This window comes from Dipodomys ordii, unplaced genomic scaffold (genome assembly GCF_000151885.1).
Source record: "Dipodomys ordii isolate 6190 unplaced genomic scaffold, Dord_2.0 Scaffold31, whole genome shotgun sequence".
NCBI classification, from domain to species: Eukaryota; Metazoa; Chordata; class Mammalia; order Rodentia; family Heteromyidae; genus Dipodomys; species Dipodomys ordii.
The window spans coordinates 5,894,301-5,907,648 of record NW_012267247.1 but is presented as its reverse complement, the minus strand read 5'-3'; the positions used below and the strand labels follow the sequence as shown (position 1 = coordinate 5,907,648).

General features: G+C 49.0%; 1 protein-coding gene across 1 annotated transcript in view; it reads right to left on the bottom strand.

The window, feature by feature from the left end:
• Abr (active BCR-related) overlaps window positions 1-6,030 on the bottom strand; it is a 218,730-nt gene extending 212,700 nt beyond the window's left edge. Inside the window, exon 1 of the mRNA XM_013016535.1 lies at window positions 5,563-6,030. Coding sequence (XP_012871989.1) covers window positions 5,563-5,926 — 364 coding nt within the window. The 5' untranslated portion in view covers window positions 5,927-6,030. The remainder of the gene's footprint in view (window positions 1-5,562) is intronic.
• Between the last annotated feature and the right edge of the window lie 7,318 nt (window positions 6,031-13,348).

The following is a 13,348-nucleotide window of genomic DNA, read 5'->3' as shown; positions in this document are numbered from 1 at the left end:
CAGGGGTTTGCTGGGAACTTCAGTGACACAGAAGACTCTAATAATGCACACAAAGGTATGTGCTCTGTGATTTCTACAAGCTAGATGCACTGCTTTAAATACAATCTTGCAAGCTGGCACCAGTGGTTCACACCTGTAATCCTAGCTACTCAGGAGGCTGAGATTTGAGGATCACAATTCAAAGCCAGCCTAGATAGGAAAATCTGTGAAATTCTTGTCTCCAATGAACCATCAAAAAACACCAGAAGTGGTGCTGTGGCTCAAGTGGCAGAGCACCAGCCTTGAGCAAAACAGCTGAGGGAGGGGTGACATTGATCAAGATGTATTCATAAATTGCTTTAATGGCAACCCCTTTGTACAACTACTTGAAGATAATAAAAAATATTTAAAAAAAAAAACACAAAGCTATTGTATGTCCCTCCCCCATGGTATAACCCCTGCTTTCACTATATATGATGTTGGTATATGTGGAGGGGAAGGGAAAAAACAAATCGTTAAAACAGGGATACAGGGGGACCCATTTCAACAATGAGATGTCGTTACGTGGTTATGTCGAAAAACATACTTTACAACTTTGGTGGTGGGGAGGGTGGGGAGGATGCGAAGGGATGGGGAGGGGAAACAAAGGAGGAGGCTACAATGCTTGATAAGAAATGTGCTCATTGGGGCTGGGAAGGTGGCTCAGTGGTAGAGCGCTTGCCTTGCATGCCTGAGGCCCTGGGTTCGATTCCTCAGCACCACATAAGCAAAAAAAGAAAAAAGCCGGAAGTGGCGCTATGGCTCAAGTGGTAGAGCGCTAGCCTTGAGCTGAAGAGCTGAGGGACAGTGCCCAGGCCCAGAGTTCAGGCCCCACGACTGGACCCCCCCCCAAAAAAAATAACTACATAAATAAGAAAACAAATATTTCCTTGCATTTAAACCTCATAATTATCATGAGGGGTAGGTTACTAATACTTGTGGCTACACAGCTTAGCATCTGTTTAAAAGCCTGGACTTTCGGTTCAAAAAGTGCTGGATGACTTTGGGACAGGTCACTTAAGCTCTGCAGACCTCAGGAGTCTCATGTATAAAATGGAAATAATAGTAGTACTGTCTCATGAAGCTGTTGTTGTTGGTTTTTTGTTTGGTTGGTTTTTTTTGGGTCTGGTCGTGGGGCCTCAACTCTGGGCCTGGGCGCTGTCCCTAAGCTCTCCAGCTCAAGGCTAGCGCTCTACCACTTGAGCCACAGCGCCACTTCCAGCTTTTTTCTTTTTGCTTATGTGGTGCTGAGGAATCGAACCCAGGGCCTCTGGCATGCAAGGCAAGTGCTCTACCACTGAGCCACACCTTCCCAGCCCCTCACGAAGCTGTTGTATGACATGAATGAATAGGGAGGTGCTCAGGCAGAAGCTGGCAAACACAAACCCTCAGTAGGGATTCCTGTTATTACTGCTTGAGAGCCAGAGATGGAGACATGCAAAAGCTGAGGGCTTGTCCACCAGGACACAGACACACGTCTGACTTCACAGTACACAAGACTCAGCATGGCCATTCTGGCTCAGCCACTGTCTCCCATTCACACCACCACTGTCATGCCCCAATCCTAACCAGGCCCTAAAGATGCTTAAAGAGTAGGCTCAGTGAACTAGCATTCTAATTTATTTAAACTTTGATTTTGCTATCATATGTAGAAAGAAATTCCAAAGGTGTCTTGGTTTAGAGATTTGAGAGAAAATAGTCCTTCTCCAAGAAAACACTTTTGCCTTCTTATATGAGAGTTCAAAGGACTTTTTCATGGAAACACAGAGAAGGATGCAAAGCCAATTACTACCCAGTAGAATCTGCCCTTCAGTAGAGCATCTGTGGTTCATATAATCCTAGCTACTTGGGAGGTTGCAATTGGGAAGATCATGGTTCAAGGCCAGCCTAGGGAGAAAAATTCTCAAGACCCCCTTCTCAACCCAGTTAGGTACAGTGATGTATGCCTATCAGGCTGAGCCATGTAGGAGGCTGACATTGAGAGGATTGAAGTTTCCAGGGCAGCCCTAGTCAAAAAGTTTACAAGACTCCACAGAAGGAAGCTGGATAAGCTAGTGCATATCTATAATCCTAGCTACAAGGGAATTCTAAAGTAGGGAGATCTCAGCCAGGCAATCACTCAGGCAGGAAGCAAGTACACATATCTCAAAAACAATCAGCAAGCAACAAGGCTGGAGGGCATAGCTCAAGTAATAGAGAACCAGCCTAGCAAGCTAGAAACCCTAAGTTAAAACCCCAGTACCTCCATAAAACCTGCCCTTCAGTCAAGTTCTGCAGATACAGATACAGGGTATGATCACTGGTGGCGAGAGGGAAAGCATATGGACCAGGTTCAACTTTTTTTTTTGGCTCTGTCCTGGGGCCTGAACTCTAGGCCTGGGCACTGTCCCTCAGCTCTTCAGCTCAAGGTTAGCGCTCTACCACTTGAGCCACAGCTCCACTTCTGGCTTTTTTTTTTCTTTCTGCTTATGTAGTGCTAAGGAATCAAACTAGGGGCCTCATGCATGCAAGGCAAATACTCTACCACTGAGCCATCTTCCTAGCCCCCAGATCCAACTTAAAAGAGTTTCATGAACCAAATTCCCACTCTGCACTAGGTCCTGCCCGTTGCCTGGAAGTTTCTAGAAAGAGACAATTAAGCTGGACAACAACAAATCTGTTATAGATATCCAAACTGCCTCTGATTCAGAATAGCCTGGAAGCAAGAAACTTTTGAGAGGTGATACCAAGAAAAACAGCCTATAGCCATGGTAAGTTAACTCTTTCAGCTGCTTCCTGTGTGCCAGAACCTGTATAAAGCCCATATCTACAGTATGGGTTGTGTTTATCAGCCCACTTTACAGATGTGGGAAATAAGCTATAGAAAAGTCAAACAATTTATTTCCAAGGACACACAAAATTGTGATTCAGAGTGTATGGGTTGATTGTGTACTTTTTGGACTGTAACTCATTATGTAATCCAGGCTAGCTTTGAACTCTTCCTTTCTTTTTACTTGTTTGTTGTTGTTGTTGTTGTCTTGGGGTTTGGGGGTTTTCTTGTGTGGTTTTCTTTTCTTTATTTTTCAAGTAGGGCCCAGCCTGGACCTCAGTCCTCCTGTTTACACCTCCCACATAGTTGGCTGACAGGCATGAACATTACATTCAACTTGGTTAAGATGGGGTTTTGTTAACTTTTTGCCTGGCCTGGCCTGGTATCACAGTTCTTCTGATCTCCACTTCCATAGTAGCTGGGATTATAGGTGTAAGCCACCACTGGGCCCTTGAAACTTGCCCTCACCCTTCCTCCCTCCCCAGTACTAGGGCTTGAACTCAGGGCCTCATACTCTTGCTTGGCTTTCTTGCTTATAGATGGCGCTGCTCTATTACTTGGACCATACCTCCACTTCTGGCTTTTTGCTTATTAATTGAAAATATGAGTCTCTTGGACTTCTCTGCTCTGTCTGACTCCAAATCACAATTCTCTGATCTCAGCCTCTGAGTAGGTAGGATTACTGGTATGAGGCACGTAACTGAATGAGTGCTATGGAGGAAAATGAGGCAGGAAATACCAAGCAAGGGTGGCCAACAAAGGCCTCACAATGCTTTCCTTACAGCACAGACTCCAGTGAGCTGCCACACACAGTGTAATCCCTCTGTCCTTCACCCTATTGCCTCCCTATACATTTGAAGGTTCCTTCTTCTAGACATGTGTATGAGTATGCATGTATGTGTGCACATGTGCATGCACATGTGCATCTATTCACTTCCTCAAGGAGGAGGTTTCCAAAGGAGGAGGTGGGGGCCTTGATGCGTCCCTGTGCATAGCTCTTACTCAAAACTTGTCCTGAAGAGGGGGCGCAGAATGGGGTTTGAAATTCAGCCCTGGTATAATCATCCAAAGCCACAAGTGCCAGGCATGTGCACTGGCTGGAGTCTTTTACTCTAGAGGAAGAAGAATCTTCTGTCATTGGTCTACCCAGAATGGAATCTTCAGCAATTTGTTAGCCAAGAGTCCATACAGCTTTCTAATTTGCATCAAGTGCTAGAGAGGAGACCACATAGAATTAAGAATCACTCATGGGAGAAAAATACAATGTGTTGAGAACACCTAACAGAGTGATTGATGTGGGTGTCTAGGGGAATGGGATAGAAGCCAGCTCTGAAGCAAGTGGGGGCCACTTGGGTAGCCTCCATTGAGAGCATTTGGAATTTGGTGCTAGAATGAAGTCTTCAGATGCTTGCTTTAAGTTAATGAGGGACATAAAAAAAATGTTACTAGCAAGGGTGGCAAAAGCATTACCTATGGGAAAAGCAGCCAATCTTGGCTAATGAATAAGTATAATTGAACAAAACAGATGACTTGATGGACTTTCCAAATGTGCTTTTAGCATAGTGGACAGTTTTTCATTCAAATGCAAACTTGCCCAGATAAGATCTAATAATGGAGATTTTGGAACAATCCCAGCATCTGTGAAGTCTCTATTTTTTTTAATCCATCTCTGAGTGAGAAAGCGTCTTAAGTTCCTGGTGGAGCTCAACCCAACTTGACACCAATGTATGTTTTCCTCATGGCTGAGAGGATGCTGAGAGTCCCTAGCATCCTTTCCCACCCCACAACCCCATTTAACCTTTCCTCCTTACTCCATTTTCACTCTCTGACCCATGAAAAGCCTGGTAACCAATCAGTCCAATGCACACACATGCACTTATTCAGACAATATTTACTGAGCACTGTGCAGACCACCACAAGGAGATTCAAACACCTTTGATTAAGCGTAGGCCCTGTCCTCAGAGAGGAGAGCAGACACAAGCGGAGGCAATGGAACAGAGGCCCTCATGAAGGTTTCAGGTCATTTGCTCAACCAGTTAATTTCCCCAGGCTTCAGATTCCTCCTTTATCAAGTGATGGCACTCGCTGAAGACAGGCTTGCTGGGCACCAAGCCAGCTGAAAAATGACTCTAAGCCTTCCCACTCCTCTCAATCTCTCAGGCTCCTAGGAAGCTGACAGAGCCAGGGCATCCTTTTAGGAAGGGGAAGTCAACAAAAGGAGTGGTGAGTGTCATGCACCCTCCTTGGAGTTAATTTGACCCCAGCTTAACATGAAAGCCAGAGAAGATGTGAGATAAGTTTGCTTTCACACCAAAAAACCGGGGGATGGGGGCGGTCAGGGTGGGGAAGCACTGGAGTTTGTGCAGAGGGATATCATAAAGGTGCTGCAAAGGAATGTGGGGGACCTGTGAAAGGTGGCCTGGAAGTAGGGATGGTGGCGGTAATGTCCCGATGGAGAAGGAAGGCTGAGGCTTGAAGGAAAAGAGTCCTTTCCTGGGTCTGACTCCTGCCATGACCATTCTGTTTATAAACTCGCCCCACCCCCAAATTCATTTTGCACTATAGCTTGTTTTTAAGTTCCACAAGTGGCTTTAAAATAAAGAGATAAAATTTATTCCCCGGCCTCCACCTTATTCCCAGGTGCCCAAGGTTAAACCAGAGGACCCTCAAGGTCTGGAGGGGAGGGATGATGTGCGGGGGTGGGGGGTAAGAGGTCTAGAGAGGGGTGTGCCTACCTGCAGAGAAGCCTTCCTCGTGGTCTGAGCTGTTGTGGCTGCAATCGCTGCCTCTCTCCGGAGAGCTGTGACTGGGGGAGTCCCGCTCCGGCACCCGCAGGAACCTCTTGCGCCCCCAATGGGTGAGGTGCTCGCGGGCCCCGCGTTTGGGGGCCTCATCCTCCACCAGAAGGGAAGCCCGACTGTCCTTGGCCTCCACCTCCAGATCTCTCCGGCGCTGCTGCCTCCGTCCCCCGGGGATCAGATGCAACCAGCGATGAGGGCTGGAAGCCCTCGCGGGCTTCTCGGCCTCATCGCGGGTTCCAAACCGATAGGGGGCCACGAGCAAGTGACCGAGGACAAATTTCTCATTCAAATCCACCATCTCGAAGTCGTGGTCACTGCTGTCTCCTCCATCGTCAGCGCCCGACGCGTCCGGCTCGCTGTCCTCCGAGCCCCGCCCCGCCCGGGTCCCCGAGGACCTCTCCTCTCCGGGTGCGTTGGCAACCGTACCATCGTGGTCGGGGAGCACACAGTCGTCTCGCGGCCTGAACAGGAGGCGAGGCTGCACCAGTTGCTGGTGGATGGCGGCGGTCAGGCTGCGCACCGCGCCCCCTCCCTCCGCCACCGGGGGCCACGTGGGAAGGTCCAGGCACACGTTGGAGGGAGGCTCGGCCTTGGCCGACACCTCTTGGTCCCGACCCTTATCGGGGTCCCCGCCGCGCCCCGCTGCGCTCTCCTCCTTGCACGGCTCCCGCTCCCGCCCCGCGGGCTCCGGCTCCTGGGCCCCGGCGCCCCGGCAGTCGCCGTCTCCGCCCGCCAGGCGGCCGCCGGTTGGGTCCAGCTTTTCCCCAGCCAGGGCCGCCTGCAGGTAGGAGACTTTGAACTTCTCTTCCGCCAACACCTGTTGCAACTGCTTCAGGTTGAGTTTGCAGCGCTCCAGCTCCCGCTCCATGTCCAGCACCGACTCCAGCGTCATGACCGGTGCCTCCTGCCCTGGGAACTCGGCTTTCCAGTGGCGCTCAAACTCCTGCGGGTCCCACATGCTGGGCGCCCCGTCGAGCCTCCGCGGGGAGCCCGGGCTCCGGCGCGCCGCACGGCCTGCTGGGGTCGCGCGGGCTCCTTCCCTCCCTTCAGCGTCTGACGAGAAAAAAATAAATAAAAGTTTTTCCCCTTCCGCCCTCGTGCCTTTTTCTTTTTCCTCCTCTCCTTCAGGGTTTCGCCTCCCTGACGTAAGCAGCCGTCCGCGGCGGAGGTGAGGGCCTTGAGCCCGCCCCGGGGCAGCTCGCAAGGGGCCGCGGGTTTGCCCCTCTCGGCTGCGCGCGACGCCCCGCGGGCTGTGGCTGCAGCAAAGCCGCGGCGGGGGGCGGAGCCTTGGTGAGTGCCGGGCCTAGGCCTGTGGGCGCGTCGGGGAGCTGCTCCGGGAGCCGGGAGCGAGCCGGCGGGGCTGCCCACCTCGGAGACGCTGGCGACGACACCCGGCCCGCGTGCACCTTCCGCGCCAGTCGAGCTGCGCAGCTCCCGCCGCAGCGTGCGGGCTGCACCCCCCCCTTGTGTGTGCGCGCGCGCGCGGCGCGGCCGGGGGAGAGGGCGGGGGGAGGAGGGAGCCCGGACCAGGGAGCGCGCGGGGGCGTCCCGGGCTCTCCGCCAAGGGTCATGGGCGGCGCCCAGGACCGACGCGGAAAAGGTGCCGGCCAAGGGATGTGGCGTAGTGGCCAGGACAGGTGTTAGACACTGATCCATCGGCCATCTGCGGAGCCACCGGGTGGCCCCAGCGCGGGAATTTATCCAGCGCCTTGGACTAACTTATCCAAGATCACACAGCAGTGTCATCGAACACTTGGGATAGAAAACTGGTTTTCGAGTCCCTTTAAATATTCTCGTTACTATTCGCTGGGGCTTTTCCGGGGAGAAATGAGCAGGAGTGACAGCTACAAGTGGCTTTGCTGGAGAGTTCTATGACTTGAAAGCTGAGGGTACTCCCGTGTTGATCATTAATCCATGGCTTCAGAGATCTAAACCTAATAGGGGACCCTCCAATACACCTCCTCTTTAGAGCCTCGGACAGCTTCCCTAAGAGGAGTTGCTGGGGAGGGGCCCAGGGGCTGTGTGGGGACTCCGCTTAGCACTGCCCCTCATTCCTGGCAGTGCTGCTCTTCCCTTTCTTTCTTCTCCAGTCGCTGGTTGAGGTCGGCTGCCTGCCAAGAGAGGCACTGATAAGATGTCTCCAAGTCTGGATATACTTGCAAGACACGAGGACCTTATCAGTAATTCTCCGTTCTCTCTTGTCAAGGACAAGGACATTGACACTCTTAAAAGGCAGCAGGAAATGCTTCCTTCCCAGCTGTATGGCCTCTGCACACTGGAGCTACACTGTCCAGCCACCTGCCGCTCACCTCTCACCTGCACAATTGTCACAGTCTATCCAGCTTCGTGTATGTGTGTGTGTGTGTGCACGCACGTGCACACACAAACCCCACCAGTTCTTAGTTTTTTTTTGCCCAAGGCTCGTGGCTCTACCACTTAAGCTACACCTCCACTTCCGGCTTTGGGGTAGTTAATTGGAGATAAGAGTTTCATGAACTTTCTTGCCCTGGCTGTCTGGGAACCAGATCCTCAGATCTCAGCTTCCTGAATAGCTAGGATTACAGGGATGAGGCACTGATGCTCAGTGTTTCTTAACCTCTTAGCTCCCAGCTCACCCAGAGGGTAGAGTCCAGACTGCTTTTCACTACTGCTGCCCACTTTTTCCCCTTCCACCTACACTTTAGCCCAAATCACATGCTGTCACCTTAAAGACCTGGCTTTCTTCATTTGTGCTTTACCCTCTTTCTTGGAACTCCTGCCTGCCAAAGACCCCCCACCCCCCGTTTGTATGGCCATTAGATCCCGTGTATGCTTGTATCTTTGTTTGCAATCCTTCTGTTTTGTTATAACCATTAGTAACATCTTTTGTTTCTCTCTAAGAACTGGTCATGAGCCACTTTTTGTCTCCCACTTTTTGTATTCCCTCTGCTTCTTCTAATGTCAAATAGAATTGAGTGACAATGTTAAAGGAGAAAAATGACTAAATAGACAAATTCACCCCACACCTTGTTGTTCCTGCTTAGCTTCCCTATGGTGGATCATTCTAGACTGGGTCAGATGTGCTTTCCTGAGAGGCTTCTCAACTCTGGTATTTCCTTTCTTGCCAAAGTCTATATTTACCTGATTTGCTATGAACACTTCTCCTTCTTTGTTTCCTTTTTCTTGTTTCTAACTTGGTATGCCACTGGCATGAATCACATGTTTATCTTCATGGCAGACTGTTATAGGGGATTGCACACTCATTGTCTGTGTTGGTACTGGAGCTTGAATTCAGGGTCTGGGTGCTGTCCTTGAGCTTTAAAACAAAACAAAACCCTCAAAACTAGTGCTCTACCACTTGAGCCACAGCTCCACTTCTAGTGTTTTAGTGGTTAATGAGATAACAGTCTCACAAACTTCCCTATCCAGGCTGGCTTCCAACCTTGATCCTTAGATCTCAGCTTCCTAAGTAGCTAGGATGACAAGCATGAGCCACCACCAGTGCCCAGCTTGGATACTTTTTTTTTTTGTCAGTCGTGGGGCTTGAACTCTGGGCCTGGGCGCTGTCCCTCAGCTCTTCAGCTCAAGGCTAGCGCTCTACCACTTGAGCTACAACGCCACTTCCGGTTTGTTTTTCTGGTGGTTTATTGGAGATAGGAGTCTCAAGGTCTCTCCTACCCGGGCTGGCTTTGAACCGCGATCCTCAGATCTCAGCCTCCTGAGTAGCTAGGATTACAGGCGTGAGCCACCAGCGCCCGGCAAACATCTTTTTTTTTTTTTTTTACTTATTTATTTTTGTCAGTTGTGGGGCCTGAACTCAGGACCTGGGTGCTGATTCCAAGCTCTCCAGCTCAAGGTCAGTGCTCTACCACTTTGAGCCACAGTGCCACTAGGATACATTTTTAAATACACTATTTTTTTTAATTTCCCAGTTACAGTGACTTCTCAATCCTTTATCTACTTTCTCAACCTGCTTTCCTTCCTACCTTCAACTTATACCTCAAAGCCTCAGATGCCACCCAATCTCCTTTGTCCACTTGGAAGGACCTAGAAGCTCCCAGCACCTACAACCAGTCAGTGCAGAGCTGTTTCATTAAAAAGACAACAACAGGCCTTGTGGTCTCTCTTAGGATTTCAGAAAGGGTGAGAAAATGCAGACTTGAAGTGATAGATGACCCTAGTCAATACACATCGATCAGAACATCCTTCTGTTTGTATATTTTAAATTCACAAAGAAACAGAAAATTACAAGTTACCATAAACATCAATTTCTGAATGTGTACATTCCTTGAGAGGATAGTTTCAACTCTGTCCTTTAATTAAAGCAGCAGTATGATTCCCTTTAGGCCCAAAGAAGTTGTTACCAAAACCACTAATTTTTTCCACCAGGACCAATATAGCTGGAAATGCTAGCATTCATCTTCTGTAACCAGACCCCAGGAACAGCTTTCATTGTCTGTAGCTGGTGAGTAGTTCAGCTTTATTATGTGGCTTCGGGTTATCATAGGGACAAGAGTAGGGTGACTGACATTTATTGAGTCTACATGTCTAGTTGCCATATATCTTTTATCTCATCTAATTCCTCACAACAGCTCCATAAAGAAGACATTATTGTCACCACCTCAAGAAAAGACAACAGGAAAGGTTAAAGAAGCTAGAAGTCACACGGCTAGCTGCTGAATCCTAAAGCCCAATAGCTTAGCAAGAACGTGGCCCAGGGGCAAAGAATGTGGCTTAATGGTAGAATGCTTGCCTAGTATGCATGAGGCCCTGAGTTCAATTCCTTGGTACCGCATAAACACAAAAAATAAATAAAATTGTTTAAAAGATTGTGGCTCAGGTACATCCTCTCAGCATTCATTCACTAACTAAAGATTTATTGAATACCTTCAAGGTGTCAGGACCAGACAAGCAAATTAGGTTTAAACTTTTTAGAGGTGTGCAGTGTCTTGAGTCTCGCCTATGTTTCCAACCTCATTTCCTGAATGTGTTGTGCTTTACTGCACCTCTTCAGCCCCTGATGCTGAGTGAGGCAGGTGCCTTCCACATCCCATGCTACCACCCATTGGTGGTGGTTCTGCAACTGAAGTAAACAGTCCCCAAGAGCTGCTGGGATCTCACCTCAAGCACCCACTGCCCAATAACTCTGGTTTTGGTTTTTTGTTTTTCCCATGTCATGAGACTCCAGAAACCCAGTGGTAACTTCGAAAGGGGAACTGAGATCCATAGGGGAATCACACAGTCAGTGGGAATGGCATTGTTTAATAAGTGCCCATGGACTCCCATCTTTGGAGGGTCTTTCTGAGCCATAGTGTATGGGCTGGTTCAGGGATCTCTAGTAGAAAGAGGCCTCAGATACTCAACACTGGTAAGTAGAAACCAATCAATATCAAACTTTCTATTTGTTTTCCCTTTGTTGACATTGTCTTCCTCCTTTTTCCTCTCCCTTACTCCTGCTTCCTGGGACAATCTTCTGAATAAAATAATTGCCCCATGTCCTTGCTTCACTTGTGCTCTCCCCCTTCTGCCGAGATACCCCAACATTCCATAATCACCATTATTCACTCCACCATCCTCCCAGTTCTTCCCTGCTCTTTCAGGCTACTCCTCCTCATGTAACTTCCTCCTCTACTTGCTGATACATCCCTCTTTTATTGTGCCAGTCCTGAGGGTTGAATGCAGGACCTTGGGAACTGTCCTTTAACTATAAGATCAAGGCTGGTAGGGGCTGGGAAGGTGGCTCAGTGGTACAGCACTTGCCTTGCATGCATGAGGCCCTGGGTTCGATTCCTTAGCACCACATAAGAAAAAAGAAAAAAGCTGGAAGTGGCACTGTGGCTCAAGGGGTAGAGTGCTAGCCTTGAGCTGAAGAGCTGAGGGACAGTGCCCAGGCCCAGAGTTCAGGCCCCACAACCAGACCCCCCCCAAAAAAAAGATCAAGGCTGGTGCCAGGTGCTGGTGGCTCATGCCTGTAATCCTAGCTACTCAGGAGGCTAGATCTGAGAATCACAGTTCAAAGTTAGCCAGGGCAGGAAAGCTCATGAGACTCTTATCTCCAATAAGCCACCAGAAAACTGGAAGTAGCACTGTGGCATAAGTGGTAGAGCACTTGCCCTGAGCTAAAGAGTTCAGGGACAGCACCCAGGCCCAGAGTTCAAGCCCCACAACCGACAAAAAAAAAAAAAATCAAGGCTGGTGCTCTACCACTTGAGCTACAACTCCACTTCTAATTTTTTACTGGTTAATTGGAGATAAGAGTCTCACAGACTCTTCTTCCCATGATCTTTTTAACCATGATTCCCAGCCTCTTGAGTAGCTAGAATTATAGGTGTGACTAGGTTTGTTGAAACCCTTTTGCATCTGTCAAAGCCAGGCATACCTGTGATACTCTCTAATCCTTTCTCTTCCCCAGGTCTGAGAAGGATTTATCTTGGTTATAGCACTGCTTACAATGACACTGTCATGAATTCTGTGGCTCTTCAAGTCCATAGCTCCTCAAGCTTCAAACTTGAGGTTTCTCCAGTCCACAAATTGTCAAAGATCAGCTGCTCTTAGCTGGCTGGAATCTTATTCCTCCTACTATCCCAGTACCTGATGAAGTGTAGAAAGAGTTAATGTCTACTCCATGTATGCCAAGGAAATATATACGCATGACATCTGAGTGACTAAATAATCAGTGTTCATCTGGGCTCTTTGGAGATTATAACATCCAGTGTGTGTGTGTGTGTGTGTGTGTGTGTGTGTGCGCGCGCGCGCGCGCGCGCGTGTGCTTTACTACTGAGGGCTCTTTGGAGATTATAACATCCAGTGTGTGTGTGTGTGTGTGTGTGCGCGCGCGCGCGCGCGTGTGCTTTACTACTGAGGGCTCTTTGGAGATTATAACATCCAGTGTGTGTGTGTGTGTGTGTGTGCGCGCGCGCGCGTGTACTTTACTACTGAGCCAAACCCTGAGCCCCAGCCTTCATACCATCTTAAATCAGAGCTACTCTAATCCAATGGACACAGAGGATACACAACTTTGAGAATCATGCTGCCAGGAGCTCTACCTTTAAAAGAATTCCTTTCCATTAACAAATGGCCTCCATAAAAACACAAATCAGCCTGGAGCCAGTGGCTTTCTCCTGTTATCCTCAGGAGGCTGAGATCTGAGGATCAAAGTTTGAAGCCAGCCTGGGCAGGGAAATCTGTAAGACTCTTAAGTCCAATTAACTACCAAAAATGTCAGAAGTAAAATTGTGGCTCAAGTGATGGAGTGCTAGTCTTGAGCACAAAAACTCAGGGTCAACAGCCAGGACCAGCACAAACAACAACAACAACAAAAACCAGCATGGGGGTTGGGAAGGTGGCTCAGTGGTAGAGTGCTTGCCTTGCATGCATGAGGCCCTGGTATCCTGATTCCTCAACACCACATAAGCAGAAAAAGCCAGAAGTGGCGCTGTGGCTCAAGTGGTAGAGTGCCAGCCTTGAGCTGAAGAGCTGAGGGACAGTGCACAGATCCAGAATTCAGGCCCCATGACGGACAATAAAAAGAAAAAAGAAAACAAAAAAAACCCAGCAAGACACAAATCATTCAATCTTTTGTATAAAATGTCTTCTGGTCTTGCTTTCATCTTGGACACTTGAGTTTAGTAGAAAACAGCTGGGTGTAGTTGGGTGTGGTTGCACATGACAGTAATCCTAGCATTCTGGAGACCAAGGCAGGAAGAGGGTGAGTAGGAGGCCAGGCTAGACTGTAAGATCT